The sequence below is a fragment of the Balaenoptera physalus genome (assembly GCF_965194825.1).
Source record: "Balaenoptera physalus genome assembly, chromosome: 2".
Taxonomy (NCBI): Eukaryota; Metazoa; Chordata; class Mammalia; order Artiodactyla; family Balaenopteridae; genus Balaenoptera; species Balaenoptera physalus.
In genome coordinates this window covers 169,841,624-169,866,356 of record NC_138883.1, presented here as the reverse complement: position 1 = coordinate 169,866,356, position 24,733 = coordinate 169,841,624, and the positions used below count along the sequence as shown (strand labels likewise).

Below are 24,733 nucleotides of genomic sequence, written 5' to 3'. Positions count from 1 at the left end.
GTGGACCACATGTCGGGGAGCCACAATTCAAAGCCATATTTGCCTAAAAATCATGCCTGACATTTTTGGAACTGAAGACCAAAGGATAATTTTCTACACCAAAGGCTGAGCTCAGAGGTTGGCTCCAAGCAACTTATATTCACAATTTATCATAAACTGAATGATAGCAAATTTGAAGGCACTTATAATTAAATACTAATGTACTTGTACATAAAGGAAGCTTATGTTCCTGAGAATTTAATGTACAACACATAACTACAATTATGTAGATATGTTTGGCATAAAACCAACATAAGAAAAATGGAAGACTCTAAATTGCCACAACTTTTTAAAAAATAATATAAAGACCAGGGTACAAATTCCATGTTGTGATTAGTTTTTTCATAAGAACAACAAACAAAGATGTTTTGGAATCATGAGGACAGGAGAAAAATTTTGTCATTCAGCTACAAACTGCCAAAAGGAACTCACTCAACCTAAACATTCCAGAATATGGTGTTGGTGGCTTAAATCAGCAGGCAGGAAAAAGAACACTACAATAAAGCCCCTTCCTGAATCCTTTTTTTGTTTGTTTTTTGGTCCCTTGTGTGTAAACATTGGGAAGCACAGAATCAACACAAAGATCTATTTATATATACCAGCACTTAAAAGAAAAAAAATGACTGTTATTTCTAATTAAATTTCATACTTGTTTTGTGTAGAGAAGTATATTCTCTCCTACTTCAGAAATTACTCTAAGTTATCCTGTTAGTACCTCTATGATGGGCTGAGGCTTTCTATCTGTTTTCATAAACTTTAGGTTATTTATTAACTCCTTTACTGGATGTAACATATGAGAGAGTAAGACATTGCTGAGGCATCTCTGCTTCCAACAGTAAATGCCTCACACATAGTAGATGATCAATAAAATTCTGTTGAAATTTTGTTAAATGAGTAAGACATTTTATTATTAAAAGAAAAGCATCATCTTTGCTTACGTTTCCCAGAAAATAGGAAATATGTGACATTAACTTACATGGCTTGGTGGATAACTCGGGATTTCTCCAGAAGGTATTCAGAAATCTGTGCTCCCACAACAGCCCCAGAAGGGGTAAATTTCATTTCTAAGTATTTTCCAAATCGGCTGGAATTGTCATTTATAATAGTGCAGGCATTGCCAAAGGCTTCCACCAAATTATTCACTTGTAAAATCTTCTCTTGCAGGGTTTTGTTATTAGCCTAGAGAAAATGGCAAGATATAAAAAAATGTAAAAAATTAATTTTGTATAGAATGGAATGTCTCTTCTTTGATAAGCACTTTATGTAGATGTAAACATACAAGTGCATCTTCTTGGTTTGTTGCCAGAAGTTAAACTTTAGTATATTTTTCCCCTCCTGCTGGTGCATTCACTCACTTCCTTTCTTAGAGGGGCGAAGAGATCCTTTACACTTTTTCTATTCAAATATAGTTCTGTTAAGTTCCTGATTTACAAACACAATTTATAAGCAGTCTACGCATACTGAGGTACATCTCAAACTTTGTTATTCCTCCTCTACCTATATAGGTCCCCATCCACATGATCCCCAAAGCTGTGGACCAACTTCCCTTGCTTCCATGGAAGCTGTCAAACCTGCAACTAGAGGAGTAAAGGTAACGTGTGAACTCAGAAGTAGAGGAGAGGGAATAATCGTGAAAATCAAGAACAGCTCGGGTGTGTGGAAGGGAGATGTGGATCCCTGGTCCAGGCCAGCAGGCCTACGTGGCTGGCCCTCTATTTTCTCCTACACCATCTCACACTTTCCTTCCCCAAAACAAGCATCATGGTGGGTTTTTTTTCTTTACCACTTTACCTGAAATTCCACCAGAAATTTATTTCGGTTAACAACCAACCTCTTTTAGAAGGCATCCCCCCTCTTAGAGGTTTAAGGAGGTATCAGTCATTCACATCTTAGTAGAAATGGATCAAGTGGATTATTTTCAGTGTAATACCTTGCTGAAGTCAGCTGTGTTAAAGGTACGGAAATGTTTATGTAAAGGAGAGGAGCAGCAGGTATTTCTGGAACATGAGCTACATTAGAATTTGGGTGGGCTGAGGGGGCATTCACAGTGCGGTTTGGGGGGCATATAAGGATTTTGGATATCCTCTAAAAGAAGCAATAAAGGGCGAGAGAAGAGAGGAGCAAGAATTGGGATAAACTTGACTCTTTTTAAATGTTGTTTGGTGCTGGCCTTGCACTCATGAAAAAGGTGAGAAAACATCAACCACCTGTATTAGGTAGCAGTGCCCTGCTACGTAAGGTTTGGAAGACTGTGTATGACAAAGGTAAATTCCATCCACCAAACATACCATTTTTGCATCTGTTAAATCTTTATCAAGGAGATAACTAAAAGACACACTCAGTCCCGATAAGGGTAGAATTCTTTTGTTTTTATATCACCATCTCCAATTAATATCAAGTAACATTTTTAGATCTAGCACAAAATAAAGATATTAAATAAACATTAGATGTGCTGACATCCACAAAACAACATTCATACGAGTTAATCCATTATTGACGAGAGCCTCTATCGACTTCACAAATCAAGAAAGAATAGCAAAGGCCCTTGCGGAAGGCCCCTGAGTAAATTAATTCAGGTGTTCAACTCTTCCACGCCAGGAGGGTATGCTGTGCCACACCATCCCAACTCTCTCCAAAATGACATTTATTTCAGTGAACTTAAAAGCTTGTAGAGTGATGCTTATCCCAGAAGTAAGGAGAGGGAAGTAGATGGGCAAGGGGATGGGGAAGGGATTGAGATGACAGCCCTGAGGTAGGCCCCCCTTCCTGGCCTCTCCTGGCTCTTCCAGTTCTGAGGGGTCACAGGCCTGGTTACTACTATATTTCTATTCCATACCCACACCCATGATGGAAAACATATAACCAGTCAATTGATTTTTAACAGGAACATGAAATTCTTTCGACACATTATTTTGACAATGAATTAGACTCAATTAAGCAGCTGTTTTGACACCATGAGGCACCCTTTTATACAGTGGTTGGGTTTGGCCTTGTACCCACAGTGCTTTGTAGCACAAGATTCCTATAATCACTGTGACGGCAAAAATTTTAAGTTGACTCTACTTTTAACTATGCAAATCACTATAAACATTTTCGCAGGGATAAGTTGTACACAATGTTTTTTTTTTTTAGCCATTAGCCTAATGAGAACACATTATTCTTGATTTATCTTATTTCAAGGGCTCTACTTGGAAAATCAAACCAAGTCTCTATCCTCAACATCCCATTTTTTAAAATTAAGGTAAAATTACATAGAGTGAAATTCATCCTTTATATAGTTCTGAAAGTTTTTACAAACATATGCGACCATAAATCTCCCACTATAGTCCACACACAGAACAATCCCATCACCCCCAAAATTGTCTCATTACTCTTTGCAACCCTTCCCTCCACTCTCAGCCACCGAAAATCCCTGATTTGTTTTTGTGCCTACGGTTTTAAATCTGCAAGAATGACACAGCAAGTGAACCATACATGTAGTCTTCTTAATCTGCTTCTCTGACTTAGCCTAATGCATTTGAGATTTATCCAAATCTCATCCAGTGATCTTCATTGCTTGTATCAGTGTTCATTCTTTTTTATTGCTGGGTAATATTCCATGACATGGATGTACCATAGTTTGTTTATTCATTTCCTAGTTCTGTTGTTTCCACTCTCTGGAGATTATGAACAAAGCTGCTATAAATTATTTGTCTGTAGCTTTTTTGTATGAACATGGGTTTTCATTTCACTTGAACAAATACCTAGGAGTAGGATTGCTGGGTTATATGATAAGTATGGTTAGACTTTCTAAGAAACTTCCGAGCTGTTTTCCAAAGAGGCTGTACCATTTTGCATTCTCATCAACAATACACGAGAGTTTCATCCAGTTCCTCTATGTTCTTGTCAGCACTTAGCATTGTCAGGTTTTAAAAAAAAATTTAGCCATTTTAATGGGTATGTAATGGTGTCTCACTGTGGTTTTAATTTGCATTTCCCTAATGACTACTGGTGTTGAACATCATATTTTCATTTGCTTTTTCTGCCATTTACATATCATCTTTGTTGAAATGGCTTGTCAATTTTTTTGTTCATTTTTAAATTGTTATTTGATTTCTTTTTTTTTTTTTAATTTTTATTTATTTATTTATTTATTTATTTATTTATTTATTTATTTATTTTTAGCTGTGTTGGGTCTTCGTTTCTGTGCGAGGGCTTTCTCTAGTTGCGGCGAGTGGGGCCACTCTTCATCGCGGTGCGCGGGCCTCTCACTGTTGTGGCCTCTCTTGCTGCGGAGCACAAGCTCCAGATGCGCAGGCTCAGTAGTTGCTCCACGGCATGTGGGATCTTCTCAGACCAGGGCTGGAACCCGTGTCCCCTGCATAGCAGGCGGATTCTCAACCACTGCGCCACCAGGGAAGCCCTATTTGATTTCTTATTATGGAATTTTAAGAGTTTTAAAAAATATATCTTCTGGATACAAGCCTTTTATTAGATATGTGACTTGCAAATAGTGTCTCTGAGTCTGTAGCTTGTGTTTTCATTTTCTTAACAGTATCATTCAGAGAACAGAATGTTCTTAATTTTGGTGAAATCAAACTTTTCCCTTTATGGATTATGCTTTTTATGTTGCATCTAACAGCTCTTTGCCTGACCCAAAATGACAAAGAACAAAGTTAACTGACTTAATTTTCTTCTAGAAATTTTATAGTTTTTGGTTTAATCTTTAGGTCTATGATCCATTTGAAGTTAATTTTTTATAGCATGTGCGGTCTAGAGTAAGGTTCAGTCCTTTTGTATGCACATATTCCAGCACCATTTGTTAAAAGACTATCATTAATTGACCTTGCACCTTTGCTGAAAATCAATAAATCATATATGTGCAGATTCTTTATTCTATTCCATTGATCTGTATACCATCTTTTCTTTAATAACACACTGTCTTGACTATCAAAGCTTTTATAGTGAGTCTTGAAATCAGGTAGTATTTATTAATCCTCCAATTTTGCTCTTTTTAAAAACTGATTATGATAGTTCCTTTGCCTTTCCATATACATTTTTGATACAGTTTGTCAGTTTCTAAAAAATAAAAGCCTGCTGGGATTTTTACTGTAAACTACATTGAATCTACAGATCAATCTGTGGAGGACTGACATCTTAATAATATTGAGTCTTTTAATCCATGAACATGTCATATCTCTCCTATTATTCAGGTCTTCTTTGATTTCTTTTATCAACTTTTTCTATTTTTCAGCATACAAATCTTGCACATGTTTTGTAAGATCTAGATTTCAATAGTTCATGTTTTATGGTGCTAATATAAATGATACATTTAAGTTTAAACCGATCATTGTTAGTATGTATATAATATCTAAATATAATTAATTTTTGTATATTGACTCCACTTTATCTTGCTGGTAACAAAGGAAGAGGAAGTAAGGAAAGCATTCAGCGAATACGTTAGGGCAAAAAAGAGAGAAAATCACCTCTAGAAAGCCTTGCCTACTAAGAGTGAGAAAAGTTAGAATTTGCTTAAAACAAAACATATGCTCTTTATATTGTTATATTTTAAACTCACAAAGGACAGCAAGTGTGTTCTAATTTCTGTGCATTATTAAATGTGGAAATTCATAAATATTAACCTAATCAGTTAAATTAAATTCTGAAGTATAACAAATATTTCTGCTAGGACAGAGAAAAATTAAATGATACCTTTCCAAGTACTGTCAGCTGCTGAACTAGGAGATGAGCACTTTCCGTCTTTCCAGCACCACTTTCCCCGGAAATAACAATGCACTGCACAGTGAGAAAAGGAAACTGTGAGAAGACTTGATCCTCACAAAATGCAGCTGACACACGAGAAACTAAGAGGAGAATTCTCTCCTTACCTGATCTGAATTATATGTCACCATAGACTGGTATCCTAAGTCAGCCATGGCAAAAATGTGAGGAGGATTGGCAGTTCTCTTTGCTCCAATGTACAGTTTGGAATGCTGAAGGTTAAAAAGAACATGTGCTGTAGGGGTTTTGTTTTTCTTTAAACCCTATATATTTACAGATAGAGTACTAATTTTTAAAGCAAAAGGTGAATCAAAATACAGCTTCATACCACCAAAACATTACATCCATATTACATACACACATACATGCACAAATCATGGACAATTATATAAAATAAAAGTTTGACATAAAACAACAGGGGAAAATGATATGACATAATATGGACATCACTTTGGCAGTAGTATTTAAAAGAAGACTCTTTTGGAAGTGCATACCACTTCCAAAGCAGAACTTAAAGTTTCAAAATACTATGATTTCCTTAAATAAGCAGATACTTTATAAATAAGACAATCAGGTATCATTTTGTTGACTATTCCTTGGATATAATAATGTATGACATACGATCACTACTTTTTTCCTTTCATATCATTTAACATACACTTTCTCATTTGCTTTGCCCAAGATCACACAGTTAATTGATAGCAGAATTTGTGCTAAAGCCCAGGTCTTCTAAAACTTGGTCAAGGTTCATAAATATGCCATTATTCTTGTAAATCTTAAAATGGTAGAGACTGAGAGGATTACATACTTTTCACACAAAAAATTATATTAAGCACAGTATTATTCTAGAGTAATATAATAATACAATATAATATTCTAGAGTACACAAATAGCTAGAAGAGTATGGATCCAATTGAAAATGAAAAACAGCCTAGCTTAACTCCAGAACACTATTCTATATTTAAACATCAGGGGTGAATAATGGATAATTATGTGCTTATATTCATAAAACATATTGTCTGATATTAAGAAATTAACCAGAAGGAATTTTTAAACTCATAATGATGAGTTTTACAGCCATTAAGTTTATAGTACCTATATATACAATGTAATTTTACTTTTGACTCTCCTATACTTGGTTCAGAGGTAGACATTAAGTCTATACTTTTTAGGCATCTGTTTATTGATATGATATGTAGTGTGGACCAGTTACCAATTACCAAGGACAAGAAGTAATTAACATATCTCACACAAAGACCACAAACTGCATCCAGATCGATACATCTTCTGTTTTTTCCTATCTCTACGTTTTAACAATAATTATTTAACTGTTTATTCAAAGGATTAGATAAAATTAAATTAAATTAATTTAAATACCTGAAGAGTATAAATTTTTGTACAAAGTAAGAAAATGTGTACAAGCCACACCACATACCTCTGTGGAATAAAGACCCAGACTCTGAAAAGGGTTAAGAGCAATGAGTATGTCTCCCACATAGAAGTAAATCTGATCTCTGGAGTAACACTTCTCAAGTTGCTCTGAGACTGTATTCTATAACGAAATAAAAATAATCTCTTTTTGTTAAAAATCATTGATGGTCAATTATCATTTTAAAAGTAAACGATAAGAAATAAAACATCTGGAATCTGGAGGAAGGATCAGAAAGAAATAGGTCTATTGAGAGTAAGAAGTGTAACCTCCAGTCAGCAACTATCCTTCCCCTTGATGGGTATTTTCTTTTCTTTCAGGAGCTGTAGAGGGATGTCATTGTTACCTGTGTTTTCCACAGACTATATTATATGTTACAGGGATTATATATACACAATGCTTTCAAGGAAGTAAGTAAATGCAGTAGTTGAAGTAAAGAGAAAGAACACTAGAAAAGGGAAGAGAAGATATAGTGAACATGATTTTATTCCAAATGAAGGTTACTCAAAGGCTCTGTGGAATGTCTTAGTTCCTTTGCTTAAATGTTTGGCTTTGAGGCAGAGTAAAAAGTACAGAAAAGTAACTTCCACAATTGATAAATCATATGAATACATGGAATCAATTTTAACAGTGCCAGACATCATCATTTATAGTATATGACACAAGACCAAAAGATCTTGGGTCAAAAAAGAGACAAAAAAATAAAACACAGACAACAGAAACAAACAAACCCAGTGTTTAATACATAGGTCAGCAATATGATTAGTAAAGCCTTCTTTATAATCCACAAGCTTAGGGTTTCACATCATTGGAAAATCTGATACACAAAAATTCATAAAGGTGTTGGCAATCTCTGGCTTACAAACACTATTTGATTACAAGATGTTTGATGTTCTCAAGAAAGATTATTCTGAGGAAGTACTTGAGTTGTTTATGCAACCCAAAATTTACCAAATGACTACTTCGGTTCAGAATATGCCTCCTGATTTGCTGCATTTTTAAGCAAAATGCTCAGGAATGTATCAGAAGTATTAAAAAAAAGAAAAGCCTGTGGATCAGGCAGGGTAGTGATCCCAACCTTTTACTGAGAAGGAGCCTTATTATTTCTCTAATGATGTGATTATCTGACATAAAAGGTGATGAGGAAAAAGAGGATGAGACTATAATTTACCGGCTTGGACTGGTACCTTCATGAGAGATGTCTGAAATATTTCTGAGGTCACTGGGATAAGAAGCTTCAAGCAGAATTCATTTCCCTAAAAGGTGGGCTCTGTGATCCCACGAGGGGTCCACTGACCATGGTAAGAGACAGGCTCTCAAGGTATCTTCGAGGCTTTAGGTCCTGCCACTGAGATGGTGATGTAGGAAGCAAATCGCCCCTTTGAGACTCCTGGGGAGAATTGAGGGGAAGAAGGGGTCTTGGACCTAAGTAACTCAAGCTTGTGGGAACTAGCACTTTTGTAATTTGAATATAAAAAAGAAGAAAAAGTTGACACCAGGCTGGAGAGATCTGCAAATGGGAGTTACACACAGTAAAACTGAAGACTGAAAGAGAGATGATTAGGAAGCTAAGAGATGACGAAAGCATGAAACCTACAGATGCTATTCAAAGAGCCTCCTGCTCAAACCACTTCCATAAATTTTTTTTAAATAGACAGAATGTTTAAGTTTAATTAAGCTGAGTTTCTTACCTCATCCAAAACTTCTAGGGTTGCTAAATCATCTACATCCTTGAGGTTGGAAATTAAAGATCTGCTGAAGTTACTTTTCTTGGTGTAAAGACGTTCATGCCTGAGGAGCAATAAAAAAGAAAACCCTTTCTGATTTGAGAACTTATTACTAATCATAGTAAAAGTCGAATTTAGATACTAAGAAACTGAAAAACATCTATGAAACTGATTTGCTAAATTCAACGATAACAATTTACCAGAAAACAGCCTCATGTATTTGATCTGTCTTCCCCTCTTCACTGGGAAAATGCAACACATCAAACCTACTTCATGGATGATAAAAAAGAGCTCATTATTTCCATCAAGAACTACCTTATATATAATATTCTTTAAAGCTTCCTCTAAATTCCGATGTGTGATTTAATCTGTTACAAAGTGGTGAGTTGGAGCAACTTTCATTCATTAGATTTCCAGTTTTGCCTGAGGTAGTGTTAGCCCACTGGTAGTCAAGGAATGATAATTTGAAAAATTATTATTCAGCAGAATTTAAGAGGAATACAAAATAAGCCACACTGGGGACTTTTAAAAGGTAAAATGTAGGCAGAAAATTGATTTCAGGTACTAGGAAGTTTATTTTCAAAGTGAAACATTTCAGCAATTTCAATAACAGCGTAAAGATCTTGATCTGACATGAGGTCTGGAGAAGTTGCTGAGGTAAACACAAGGGTTTGTTTCAACTTTTCTGGACATGAAATCATCATCCACTCTATTTTGAGCATAACTGCATTTTCAGTGTTTATTTTTGGGCAGACTGTTATGCATTTGAATCTGTCCATTAGTGAAAGGGGAAGGAATACGCAGATTACGAAGCCTGATAAGAATCATGCCACTTACTCACCAAACTGTAATGGTTTCTCATTGCTTAGAGAATTAAGTCACTATTGATAATGGTCCCCCCTCTACCTATGGCCAATCCCGTTTTGTGCGCTCGATTCCATCTCCTCTCACTTACTCAAGGATATCACTCCTGCTGGGTCCCTCTTTCTCTCCTGTATCACTCATTTCTCCCTCTCGACTGTTATCACATCTTCCCCAAAAGAAACAAACAATCAAACAAACCACCTGTCCTTGAGTTTGTTTCCTCCATCTACCGTTCCATTTCCTTGCTTTATAGCAAAAATCCTCAAAAGAATTATCTACACTTAACTTCTTCAATTTCACTCCACCCATTAAGAAAACCCATGTCACTCAGGCTGTCATCACACTCCGCGGAAACAGCTTCCTTTAAGGACAGCAGTGACCTTCTTCACATTGCTGAGTCCAGTGGTCCATTCTACGTCCTCATTTTACTTAACCTACTGGCAGCACTTGACAAACTCTTCTTGAGTACGTTTGTCTTGGTGCCTTATGTCCTCCTCTTGATTCTCTTCCTTACCTCACTGGCATCTCCGTCTCAGTATCTTTTTCTGGTTCCTCCTCATCTTCCTACTGTCACATTTTTGAGTCTCCCAAGCTTCGGTCCTTAGAGCTATTTTCTTCTCTATCAACATGTACTTCCTGACTTCATCGCTTTAAATACCACTCGTGCACTGACAGCTCCGCTCATCTCCAGACCTAAGCACCCAGCTGCTCACTCGACGCTTCACTTGGATGTGAAGGTGGCTGACTTAACAGGTCCCAAACCTGCTCCTGCCCACGACCCTCATCTCAGCCCGCGGTGATCCACTCGTCTGCTTGCCAGCCTGACCCCTGGCTCCTGACTTTTTCTCATACCCCTCCTGCAACCTAGGTACAAATCCCCTCAGTGTCTTCATCAAATCCAATCCAGAACCAAACCTTTCTCACCACCATCACCTCCATTACAGTTCATCTCACACCACAGCAGCCTCCCCGCTGCCGCCTTTGCCTCTGATATCCTTCTCAACACTGCAGTCGGAGTGAGATTTTAAAAATACGTAAGATTTGTCCTTTATCTTTTAATTTCCTCCTCAGTCCCATCTGTGTGATGAAACTTTTCACAGTCTACCTCAAATGCCACCTGTTTTAACCCCTCAGCATAATTCTGTACATCCTTCTGGACAAATATCTAAGTTAAGTCATTTCAGTCAATCATTTGTGTACAGGTCTTACCCCCTTTACTAGACTGTAAAGTTCCTCAGGATGGTGCTGGAATAGTTGGACATCCATGTGCAGAAAAAAAAAAAAAAAAAAGAATCTAGACACTAAACTTACAAAATTTTCACAAAAATTAAGTTAAAATAAGTCATAGCATATATACACTACCAAATGTAAAATAGATAGCTAGTGGGAAGCAGCCGCATAGCACAGGGAGATCAGCTCGGTGCTTTGTGACCACCTAGAGGGGTGGGATAGGGAGGGTGGGAGGGAGATGCAAGAGGGAAGAGATATGGGGATATATGTATATGTATAGCTGATTCACTTTGTTATAAAGCAGAAACTAACACACCATTGTAAAGCAATTATATTCCAATAAAGATGTTAAAATAAATAAATAAATAAGTCATAGGCCTAAATGTAAGATACAAAACTATAAAACTTCTAGAAGATAATATAGGAGAAAAAAGCTAGATAACCTTGGGTGTAGAAATGAGTGTATGGACACAACACCCAAAACATCATCCATGAAAGAGTGATAAGGTAGACTTCATTAAAATGAAAAACTTCTGGGCTTCCCTGGTGGCGCAGTGGTTAAGAATCCTCCTGCCAATGCAGGGGACACGGGTTCGAGCCCTGGTCCGGGAGGATCCCACATGCCGCGGAGCAACTAAGTGCATGCACTACAACTACTGAGCCTGCGCTCTAGAGTTCGTGAGCCACAACTACTGAGCACACGTGCCACAACTACTGAAGCCCACACGCCTAGAGCCCCAGCTGTGCAACAAGAGAAGCCACCGCAGTGAGAAGGCCGTGCACCACAACGAAGAGTAGCCCCCGCTCGCCGCAACTAGAGAAAGCCCACGCACAGCGATGAAGACCCAACACAGCCAATAATAAATAAATAAATAAATTCATAAAGTAAAAAAAAAAAAAACTATTAAAAAAAAAAGACACTGTTAAGAGAATAAAAAGTGAAGCCACAGGCTGGCAGAAAACATTTGCAAATAATATATCTGATTAAGGACTTGTATCTAATAATATGAACACTGCTTTACTCCTACTTGCAATTCTTAGATGTTTCCGTAATAATTTTTATAGCATTTACAAAAATGTATAATTATGCACTTATTTGTGTAGATAATTTAGCTAATATTTGAATCCCTTACTACAATACAAGCTCCAACATACACAAGACTCTGTGTCTTTAGTTTCCCATTGTGTCCTTGGAACAAGGAGATGATTGAGAACACAGTAGGTTCTCAATAAATATTAGTCGAATGAAGGAGTGAATACATATCTCCCACAATTTCTGGCACAGGATTTGCCCATAGTTGGTCTCCACATTTGCTGATCTCGACAAGAATCATCTTTCGTATCCCCTTATTTCCAAAGAAACTCATATGACATATGATTTTTAAGACAATAGAGAAAGATATCCAATTATGTATTTAATAAGTGAAGAGCCCTGAATTTTCCATCTGTTTTTATGGGTCCATTTGGCATCCAAAGACTGTTCCTGGAGAATGACAAGGAGTGGATGGAGACAAGGAGCCTGCACAAGCCCTGCAGCTGAAACAGCAGGGGGGACAGTGGTCCATGGTGAGGCTGGACTCCAGGCGCTACGGGAAGCCAATGGAATATTTTAATCAAAGGGCAGAGTGTGGAAACAATACGGTGGAGTAGCATGTTTTAGTAAAGAAAAAAAAATCATTTTACTATATTCTAGAAATAAACATTATCACTAGGTAAAGAAAGCCAAGAAAAGTTAAACTTCAAGTAGTGAATGCAATTTAGGGTCATCTATTCTAAGAACATATTAGATGATAAATGTGGCATTTCAAATCAGTAGAGAAAGAAAAAAAATTCAAGAAATTGTGCTGGAACAGCTGGTTAAAATTTTGGGAATCATGTACTTTATGTAAAAATTAATTCCAGATGGATTAACAAACATAGATTTAAAATGTCATCATAAAAGTTCTAGGAGAAGATGCAAAAGAACGGCTGTGTAGTAATGGGATACAGATGGAATTTGTAAGTATGAAAAGATAGAAAGGAGAATTAAAAAATGGAAGAGATTTGACAATACAATTTTAATATGAGTATAACAAAACACAAGTAAAAGAGAAAATGGGAAAAATATTTGCAATATGTATGATGGACAAAGAATTAATATGTCTAATATATCAAGAACTCTTGAAACTCAAAGAACGCTGAATAGGAGATACCATGAGATACTAAGATAGCAATCTTGTATTGAACACACAAGTTTTAGGCTTGTCTCTTTTAATTTGGGAAGATAAATTTATCACTATCACCATTTCCTAAAAAAGACATGTTATCACCAAAAAATGCTGGAAGCTAATAATCTTACCTAGACTAACAATATTGAAAAAGCTGAATCATATAATCTCTGTTGCTTCTTCCAACCCTGGAATTATCTGTCAACCGAAGTTTGTGTACTGATAGGTGTACTATTGTAGCGTATGGCTGACTGCTTTATTCTGAAGAGAAAGAAGTTCTTTTCCATGACTTTGAAAAACTAGGCTTTACCATTCATAAAGATTTCATCAGGGGACTTGAGAACATGCTTTGGCCCTATTCTAGAGCATAGCTCATTTATTTAGATTTCTCTCCAGTTAAAGAGTAGAGGGGCTAAGGTATATGGGGAGTGGCCAAGCAGACAGCAATAATGGCCATAAAGCCAGGGAGGAACAGGGGTTGACTGATAAATTATTCTACATTGAACTAAATTCTGAGGTGGTTATACAGAAAATCAAAAGTTATTTCTGAAGCTATATAAATCCTTTCCTTTGTTTAGATCATGGAATTATTGACACCAATGTTGCAGTTAAGAGGCTGGGCTCTAGAATCTGAATGCTCAGATCAAATAACAAAAGATTTTGTGAGGATAAGCAAAATGGATTATTTCTTGTAAAACTCTCATTTAGAATGGGCATATGGAAATGCCTTAGATATAATTGCTACTATTATTCCAGCTGTGGCCCTACCACTGACTAGCCATGTGGCCTTGGGCAAGGAACTTACTCTGCTTCTTCAGAAATAAAATGGAAATAATAATGGCTATTTCATAAGGATGTTGTGAGATTAAATGATATAATACATGTAAAGTGATTCAGGGCCTGCTATGGTTAATAAATTTTTATTATTATTATTATTATTGCCTTTATGATCATAGGTTTAATCCTCATTTACTTTATATTTTATATTTAATATTTATATTGAATTATATATTTAATTTCTATTTATTTCATATTTAGTTGTCTTCACTCTCTTTTTGTCCCAGAGGTGACCCCTCTACCCTCAAGCATGAACTGTAAATACATGACACTGAACTCAGCATAAACTGAGCAGGGAGTGAGAAAATGTGGGCCCAGGTCTTGCTGATGGAGGACTCATGAGCATCACTGATTCTGAAGGACTTCATTGTATTTATCATTAAGTCCTATGTATACCCTGATGGTAGCATCTCAGCAGGAAATGGGCATCATATCAGCAGACAACTCTTCCTTTCTTTGTTTCTCCTCCCTGTGTCACTGCAGTGCTCAGGCTGATTTTACCGGTAACAGAGCTGATGCTCAGTCAGGTGCTGGAGGAACGTGGTGAAAAGGCACATGGTGTCAGGCATATGTCGGTGCCAGCACACTCCCCTCCCATCTCCCGCTGCTTCAGAGTTCGGCGCTGCTCTCCATGAGGTCAGTTTAACTGGAGAAGTCCCCCGGCCATGGGGACTACCTATTTCCGTTTCTCCCATATCTGTATTTCTGCACCACCAATGACCGCTGGACCAGCCATCACAATAGACTGCTCTAGAAAGCACTATCAGCATTGCTGTCACTTGGTTGGGTCTTAAACATAATAGAGACAATGGGGCCAAAAAAAAAAAAAAAAGACAGTTACAGCTGTCACGACAAAGTAGCATGAGTGAAGGACTCACATTTATACTCCCTCAAGTGGCATGATTAGTTGCATCAAGAATACTTAATAGGGCTTCCCTGGTGGCGCAGTGGTTGAGAATCTGCCTGCCAATGCAGGGGACACGGGTTTGAGCCCTGGTCTGGGAAGATCCCACATGCCACGGAGCGGCTGGGCCCGTGAGCCACAATTGCTGAGCCTGCGCGTCTGGAGCCTGTGCTCCGCAACAAGAGAGGCCGCGATGGTGAGGGGCCCGCGCACCGCGATGAGGAGTGGTCCCCGCTTGCCGCAACTGGAGAAAGCCCTAGCACAGAAACGAAGACCCAACACAGCCATAAATAAATAAATAAAAGAATGTGAATTTCTAAAAAAAAAAAAAGAATACTTAATATTTTAAAAACTACACAATTGACCACATATAAGATCATAGGGTGTAAGAGTGAGAAAAGCAGTTAAATAAAATAGTCCAATTCTGGGACTTCCCTGGTGGTCCAGTGGTTAAGAATCTGCCTGCCAATGCAGGGGACACGGGTTCGATCCCTGGTCCAGGAAGATCCCACATGCCGCCGGAGCTACTGAGCCCACGCACCACAACTACTGAGCCCACGTGCCTAGAGCCCATGCTCTGCAACAAGAGAAGCCACCGCAATGAGAAGCCCGTGCACTGCAACGAAGAGTAGCCCCCGTTCCCCGCAACTAGAGAAAGCCCGTGTGCAGCAACAAAGACCCAGCACAGCCAAAAATAATAAAATAAATAAAATTTAAAAAAAAAAAAAAAAAAAGGGGCTTCCCTGGTGGCACAGCGGTTAAGAATCTGCCTGCCAATGCAGGGGACACGGGTTCGAGCCCTGGTCTGGGAGGATCCCACATGCCGCGGAGCGACTAGGCCCGTGAGCCACAACTACTGAGCCTGCGCGTCTGGAGCCTGTGCTCCGCAACAAGAGAGGCCGCGATAGTGAGAGGCCCGCGCACCGCGATGAAGAGTGGCCCCCGCTCTCCGCAACTGGAGAAAGCCCTCGCACAGAAACGAAGACCCAACACAGCCAAAAATAAATAAATAAATTAATTAATTAATTAAAAAAAAAAAAAAATAGTCCAATTCCCTTTAAGAATTGTGAAAAGTGAGGTAGACAAGCTTGTGATGTGTTCACAAAAACTCAACGAACCCAGTGATTAATATGATATCTCCATTCCTGCTCTGATTCATTAGACTTCTCCCACCCTAAACACACACACACACACACACACACACACACACACACACACACACACACACACTAGGTAGAGCCTTAAATTGTAGGTTTCAACATCCACTACTGCATTCATTCATTCAACAAATACTTAAATTTCTGGAGCATCTAATATGTTTCAGGCACTGTTAGGAGTTGGGATAAAGCTATGAAGACAACAGATAAAGTCCCTGCTCACATGGAACACACATTCTGATGGAAGAGTTAACAATAAATTATAAACAAAAAAGATCATTTCAGTTAGGACAGGTATGTCTGGACAGATTCATTTTTGAAGGAGAATATGTTAAAATCAAGCATGCAGCCGTGGTTATTGCTTCAAATACTACCGGATTAATGGACAAAGCCGTATTTGTTCACGAGGGTTTTGAAATTACACAAATCATGCAGAGTTAATTCAGGTGCATAAATTAGTTTATAAAACTTTTTTTCATGAGTTAAACACTTTAAAAGCTATTAAGGTTGTAATGAATGATTAAGAAAAACTATTTTTAAGGTGTATTCTATGAATGAAAATAAAAAGAATCATCAATTGTGAAAATATTTTACATCTTCTTATTGATACATGTCTCTTTTGGTCATTAATGTAGCCTAAGCACCTAAAACAGTAGCTGGGACATAGTAGGTACTCAATAAATAAGTGCAGGGTGAATAAATGAATGAATAAATAATTATTTGTCAAAGGAAACTGTCTGATACTTTTACACTTTTTACATTTTCCTTTTGCCTTCAATTTATAGAATTAATTTCCATTGTTACTTTATTAAATATTTAATTTCTGTGAGATTTGGAGAAGGCAAAGTCAGAATCCTTCCAATAAGATTTTTGTCCTCTTGTGAAAAGTACAGCTTGTTAACCAGATTATATTTTTCATTTACTCCGTAATACTGGAGAGACATAGTTTCAGACTACAAATATTTTCTTTCTGTGTTGTCAAAGGTCACAAACACCTCAGAGGAGGTTAGCATAGCTTCACTTGTATTTCAGTTCTACACACTGAAAAGAGAAACAACTCTTGCTGCTCCCTATTAAACTTTTATCCTTACTACTCAGTTGTACTACTGTAAACCAACAGCTTTATTTGCTTTTACTTTGGTTAAATATTCTCTTGTAAATATCAAGCTCCATCTTCTAAGGTGATTCAGGAGCCACTGGGGTAGTACAGAAATCCTTTGTTAAACAGAAATATAATCAATGGTTTTCTTTTACTTTCCTTATCCATCTTTAAATTCCACTAACAAAGTCACAACTGGTAATACCAATGGGCATACAGGCTCTCACTGGTGTGCCCTGGAAGACTAGTTTTTATTGATCAGCAGTTTGACCCCTTTGGCCAATCGTGCAGTTTTGAAATGATGCTGGGGAAGGGGCACACACCAGCCGGGTCACCCAGATGAGCAGATGAGCTCTGGCGATGACTGGAGTGACAGATGCCATCGTCACCCAGCTCAGCTACACTTTCGATTGTTCTTTTCATTCACAGAGCCCTTCCTCTTTCACATATAGTTATCTGGCGGCTGAAGAAAAATGTTCCCACTGAGAAATCTTGTCGGTTTCTGCTGTGAATGTGACTCCTCTGTGCTATTATTTTAGAGTGACCCGGTTTGAGATGCTGAAATGAAACTGACACCGGTGTTTGCAAGAATATTTGATCCTCCATCTGCCAAGAGCTCCTGACGTCTTTCTTCTCCTCACCCTTAGCTCAGAGACAAGTAAGAGAGCAGGGGGGAGACAGTCTCTGTAAGTAGAATCTCGCTGCAAAGATGGAGTAGCATAGGTCCTTCAATGTGTAGAGTTATTAGTGCTACTGTAAGTATCTGTCAGACAAACATCAGTACAGCAAAACAATCTGGTTAAGAACAAGCATGGCTGGGACTTCCCTGGCGGTCCAGCGGTTAAGACTCCACGCTTCCACTGCAGGGGGCACGGGTTCAATCTCTGGTCGGGGAAAGAAGATCCCGCAAGCCACGTGGTGTGACCAAAAACAAAAACAGAAAAACAAACAAACAAACAAAAACATGGCTGAGAAGTTTCACATAGTCTGACTTTTCAAGGAACGATAGCATGAAGGGTCATGGAGAGTGTATGATTACCTTTACTACTTTAAGTTTTTATAAGTATAAAAAGTATACTTTGTTTTTTAAAAAAAATTGAAAAATACCAAAAGGTATAAGAAAAAATGTCACCTGTAACTACATCCCCAATATAACCACTGTTGACATTCTGATATTTCCTTTTATTCTTTCTTATACGTACCTAGTTTTTAAACAAGTCGACAGGATTTCATCTTTGTGCCATCTTACCCTCCCAGCCTCCTTCCTCTCTGGTGACAAGGGATGAATTTCCCTGCTCTGGGCACAGGCCAGCTCTTGTGCTCATACACCTGCTTCCTCCAGGGTCACTGCTGTGATGCACCCCTGTCATCGGCAGCACAACCTCTCCCCCGTCAGCGTACAATGTGCTCTAGCATCTCCCATCTTAAAAAAAAAAATCTCTCCTTTGATTCTCCATGCCTTCCAGCTACTGCCCCATTTCTTCTCCTTTTACAGCTGAGCTTCTTAAACAGTAGTTCCTATTCCTTATCTCTTCCTCACCTCACCTCTTTCCTTAACTTCTTCCAGCTGGGGCTGCCCTCCACCCCACCCTGCTGAGACGACTCTCGTCGAGATCACGAAAGAACTTGGTGTGTCCAAATTCAGTGTTACTCCATTTTAAAAAACTTGTAGTGCTCTTTAGAAGAATTGCGCATTCTCTCCTTGAAACACTGGGTTTATGTGGTTCGCAACAGATCACGTTCCCCTGCTTCTCCTCCCTGGAGGGCCACAGTCCCTCAATCACCTGTTCTGTCTCCTCTCCCTATGCTAAATTCCCAAACCCTCACATTCAGTGACCTCATCTGTGTCATGGCACCAAATACGTCTATAAGCAAATGACTCAACCACTGTCTCCAACATGGGCTTCTCCCCTGAAGCCCAGACTCCTATATCCCACTGCCTACTTGATAACTCTGCTTTCCTGTTTAATTGGCATATCAAATGTAACTAGCTCCAGACAGAATTCATGACCACTCTCCACCCTATCAGAATAAATATAGGGGAATTACATTTTCATCCATGGACAGGGAAAAACACCCACATTTTAGGCTGGGCTGCCCAGGTAATGTATGTGTGTGTGTGTGTGTGTGTGTGTGTGTGTGTGTGTGTGTGTGTGTGTATTTGTATTTTATATATTTATATATTAAATATATACTCATGTGTATTTAATAGAGATATATTATTTTTTGAGGGGACCTTGTGGTACAGTCAGATCTATATAAGAATCAACCATGAAGTCATAGTATTCTATTTCAATTTCTATTCCCAAGACTGGAATTGCCATAGGTAGCTATTTATTTATTTCCCTTTCTTTCCTTCTTTTTGATAAAACACTTTGGATTGTGATGTCAGATTTTTCACTTAAAAAAAAATCCAGCTGTATTTAAATAAATGCGTAAACATCTAACTTCAAAGTGAACCATAATCCTTTTTTTTTTTTTTTTTTTTGGCAGAGATTACAAAACTAAACGGGGAAGCAAACAAGATTCGGGCAGCTGAACAGCCAGAGATAAACCTTTACATGCCTGGCAGTAAGGAATGAGGGGCATGTCATTTTGAATTCTACTCAAAGGCTGAAATATTCTGCTCTAAACCTTGACTACTGTCTTTAAAAAATATTTCTCTCCTTTTCCCCAACAAAGAGATGGTTAAAAGATTTAGCTACTTTAAAGCACAATTTGTCCAGGAAGTTACTCTCAATATACTTATTACTAAGGCCTTTGACATGAGAGCAAAAATGTATTTAGAGGACTAACAATGTGAAGGCACTCGGAGAAAACAGTCGCTCTGCCCTCTACTCAATCTGTGCCTCTCACTTTACTGCAAAAAAATTAGTATCATCTTTATTCAGTGTCCTGCCTCCTGTGAGGCACTGCAGAATTCAACAGTAAATTTAACCCTATAAAAATGTGTCTTTTCTTTACAGTAACAATACCAAAAACGGATGCAGTCAAATCCTAGGCTATTGCTAATCTGAAAGAAAAGAAAGAGAGAAGGAATATTGCAGTATTTCTTGCAACCTTTAAATGTAGGTAAAGGCTCTTGATAATCCCTTAGGTTTTAATTTTTTTCTCTCTAGAATAAATTTTTTTTAAAGACTAATGCCTTTAAGAGAAAGGCCAAAGGGTATACATCCAGAATTTTTCAGGAAACTTTGTTCTTTTTAGAAAAATGTTATATTTTGCTCTATTTAAGTGCATATACTTGTTGTATTCTCAGCATTTTATCCCATGAAATCAAATGTGATCACTTTAGGAGCCTCTTTAAATATGATAATTATAAAATTATAAGAAACATATGTACAAATACAATATTTTAAGAACAAGTAAGGATTTGAGTCAGTTTAAAATAGCTAAAAATGGGTAATGCCATAATTCAAGTAATTAATGATTTCTAGAACATCACTGGAAACATTACAGGAATTTGCAAATCTGATATAAGCTTTCAGAATTTGTAAAGTGGTCCTAACATCTGATAAAATTTAGATTTCTCTCTAAGGAATCAGCATATTTCAATACTAAATACTAATGAACAACAATCTTCCATTGAAAGATATTGAAAAGACTAAAGAAATGACTAATAAATTAACCCACATGAACTTTAGAGAAGCATCACAGGATTTCATCCTCATACAGATTTGCTGAAAGCATTTTTATGTGAAAGTCCTCAGGAGGACAAAATTTTTCAAACTAAATTAGGACCTAGATAATAAACAATGAACCAGGGACAGCCTTCTATCCAATTCTTTATCTGTGCTGACATCCCATGTACATAGCTAGTATCACAGATGGGAATCTATTTTGGGTTATAAAACAAATGTATTCAGAATCTTCCCAGGCTCCTGATCCACAATCCACAGGGTGCAACTCTAGGGCATCACTCATGTTGTGCCTCCATGCTTGGGGGTGAAAGGATTCACGTGGAACATGAAACGAACAGCGTCTCCTGGAGTTGTACAGTGTGGCCTGTTGCACTCCACTTACGGCTACAGTAGGGGTCATTAACACTAGCAATCAAATTTTTCTTGCTCACTGACTGCACATGCTAATGTAGGACTCTTGTAGCCTAGAAAGTCCCCATCACTATGTCTCACAAGTGTTCGTGGACAAGTCTGCTTCAGCCAGACACCACTGTGACTCAGCTCTTGTTCAGCTGGATATCAGTGGTTGACACCCGTTGGTCACTTTGGGAACCCTTGCTGCCCCCTCAGCACATGGAGGCCTTGCCGGCCAGGCTGGGCTTGCTCAGTGTTCCTCAGCAAGCCTAGGCTCAAAAATGTCACAGCATTCCTTCTGCTATATTCTACTGACCAAGGAAGTCACAAAAAATGGCAGGTTCAAGGGCAGGCAACACAGACTCCAACTCTTCATGCAAGAATTGTCAAAAAGTTGTGACTGTCTCTAATCCATCATACCCTGTCCTACTTTACCAAGCAAGTGGGTGAGAGTTACTTCAAGTTAAAGATCACAGGGTAAAGTAATTGTTCCCTTCCCTTAAGACTCACAAAACAACAAAAAGAACGGAAAGTTGACAAAAGTCTCCTTTATGAGAAACAGAAATGGCCACAGTCCCAAACCACAATCTATAAAGCACAACTGTCAAATACTGTGAAATTTGTGTTGAAATGAGAGGGGAAGCTGAGAACCAACACATAATTATTTACACTTCAGTCAGTAACTAAAGACACTTAAAAAAAAAAGTGCACAGCCCTGAGAAGCCTATCCGATGAGCCCTTGCCTGGAGCTATCAGTTCTGGGGGCATGGGTGGGCCATGCCAGAAGTGGGAAAGGGTCCTGATGAGACCCAGGTCAACATGCAAAAGAGCAACGGGGTGGAGAAGACCATGGGACAGTGACCTATCACATACTTGTCCAGCAGAGGGGTGGCCAGTGGCCAGGGGTAGGCAGGATGAAGGTAAGAGAAGAGACAATTGCTTCATTATGATAGAGAATGACAGTCATGAATGGGTTTGCGCTGTGAGCCACAGAGAATACAATGTGAATGGTGCTACTTGGGCTCGTACCACCTAGTGGCCCTGTACACTGACTTCTTCAAGGTTCAAAACTGAGGGGAGATGTGCAAGAGGATGTTCAAGAGAATCAACCTAATTCAGCTTAAGCCTTCCCAAATCATTCTTCCATCACTCCCACTTTTTGTTTTGCTAGAACAAGAGCTGTTCCCAGTCCCACCTGAGAAGAGATTCACCACCACATACTTGTAGTTTAAAAAAAGGAGGAGGCAATAGCAAATTAGATGATACAGAAGAATGGATAAGCAATTAGTGGAAATCATCCAATCAGAACAACAAAACCAGACAAAGATGCCACACACACAAAAAAAATTACAGGCCAATATCCCTGATGAACATAGATGCAAAAAACCGCCACAAAATATTAGCAAACCAAATTCAACAATGCATTAAAAGGATCATACAACATGATCAAGTGGGATTCATTCCAGGGATGCAAGGATGGTTTAAAATTCCTAAATTAATCAATGTGATACACCACATTAACAGAACAAAAGATAAAATCTTATGACCATCTCAACAGATGCAGAAAAGTATTTGACAACATTCAACATCCATTTATGATTAAAAACTCTCAACAAAGAGAAACTTCTTTCCTCTCAACCAAAGCAGGTATAGAGGAAACATACCTCAACATCTTAAAGACCATATTTGACAAACCCACATCTAACATCATACTCAATGATAAAAAGCTGATCAAGATCAAGACAGGGATGCCCACTCTCACCACTTTTATTCAACATGGTATTGGAAGTTCTAGCCACAGCAATTAGACAAGAAAAAGAAATAAAAGGTATCCAAATTGGAAAGGAAAAAAAAAAAAAAGGAGGAGGAAGAGTTAAGGATTATAAGCAACAGACAGATGAAGAGCGTACACCATAAGAAAGAATCACGGGAAAAGTCCAGACGAAAAGGTCCCCATCCCTCAAAGACATTTCTTACGTGATGTCTCATTAAAAGAGAAAAATCTTCAGGAGAGGGTACAAAGCTTTAATGAAGAGATAAGAATGCAACAGATAAAAACTGAGTCAGTTGAATTCAGAAAAGAAATGCAGGAAAGTCAGGACAGAAAAGCAACAAGACGCAGAATATACACGACTGAGGTCACAGATGTGGTAAGTGTATGGTCTGAGCACACAAAACTAAAGAAAAGAACAAAGACCCCATTTGCCCTCCTGAGCCAGTGGTAGTCAGCTGCCGCACACCACAGGGTACAGGCAAAATTGATATGGAAGGACTGACCCGAAGACACAGCCGGGTGAAACTACTGAAAGCCTAACGGACACCCTGCAGAAGCAGGCAGTCATGAGCACAGGGAGAAATCTCATCGCCCTGGTTCTTTCAGCAGCAATACACTCTGCCAAAGAGATGGCAGAACAATGCATGTAATACTTAGAGGAAAAGAAACGCTAGCCTAAGTATGTTTTACCTAACTAAACTAGGCTTCAATCTCAACAGGCAAGAAGCTAGGGGTAGAGGCTTTCCGGAAATAACCATGAGATGATGCAATTTATCTATCCAAGAGAATAACAAAAGAACTCAGGAAAGGAGAGGGTATAGTAAAAAAAGAAAAAGATTTGTGAGCAACTGCCTCTTCCTGTTTATTTGAATTCCTTTATTTATTGCTACTTAGGAACAAATATGCTCATAACGGTCTTCTCTCCAGGGAGTGCTGATTCAATCATCTATTCCTTATAAAATTCTTGGAGATCATGTTTAAAAGCTATTTAGCTCTTATTTAGGAGCTCATCCAGAAGGGGAAGTGGTGAAGAAGGGCATAAGGAAATATCTCAGGTAAGGAAGGAGACGTGATCATTTCTTTTCTAAATTTCCTGGTCCTAGACGGGTCCTTACTATATTCCCAGAGTTTCATCAGTCTCTTTCTGAGTTATCGATCTTAGACAGACACTGCCACTAGCTCATGCCTTGATGAGACCTTTTCTCCTGGATTTCACATGGACAACTGCTTCACCCCCTTATTTTGGCCAAATTAAGATTAGAATTTTCCAAAATAAAATGTACTTAGAATAGAAGCATGCATACATATGTGCCCACCAGCGCACACACACAGACACACACACACACCAATTAAAACATCCCACAAAAACATACAAATAAGTATATATGTCAACAGGTTCCTCATTTCAAAATATCCAAACAATAGCCACTAACTGCTTTGATAATTAAACATGATGGGGACAGACCGACTTCCCCCATTTTCGAAAAAATAATCATAGTTTAAAGTTAGGAAGAAATATGGGAGAAAAGCAAAATGCATCCAAAATTATTCTTGGTGTATCCATAGTTTACCTTTTAGAACCAATGACAGGATGGTGCACAGCAGGACACAGGTGACTTAGGGCTACACCCTAGCGGGGCTGTCAGGGACACAGGCCAAACTGCTCAGCCTG

At 38.3% G+C, this 24,733-nt stretch overlaps 1 protein-coding gene across 22 annotated transcripts in view; it reads right to left on the bottom strand.

Annotated features, from left to right (window-relative positions):
* The window catches only part of MYO3A (myosin IIIA), a 188,355-nt gene that overhangs the window by 96,192 nt on the left and 67,430 nt on the right, over positions 1–24,733 (bottom strand). For 21 of the 22 annotated variants that reach the window (XR_014261311.1, XR_014261312.1, XR_014261313.1 and 18 more), the window contains exons 11-15: positions 8,920–9,019; positions 7,235–7,351; positions 5,907–6,011; positions 5,731–5,814; positions 1,016–1,218 (exon numbers count right to left, since the gene is read on the bottom strand). Coding sequence is in view for 17 of the 22 variants with exons in the window: in XM_082452738.1 (XP_082308864.1) it covers positions 1,016–1,218; positions 5,731–5,814; positions 5,907–6,011; positions 7,235–7,351; positions 8,920–9,019 (609 nt within the window). In the remaining 5 variants the exon portion in view is untranslated. Of the gene's footprint in view, positions 1–1,015; positions 1,219–5,730; positions 5,815–5,906; positions 6,012–7,234; positions 7,352–8,919; positions 9,020–11,270; positions 14,624–24,733 lie in introns of those variants that run through there. The other variant, XM_082452734.1, reaches the window with a different exon arrangement.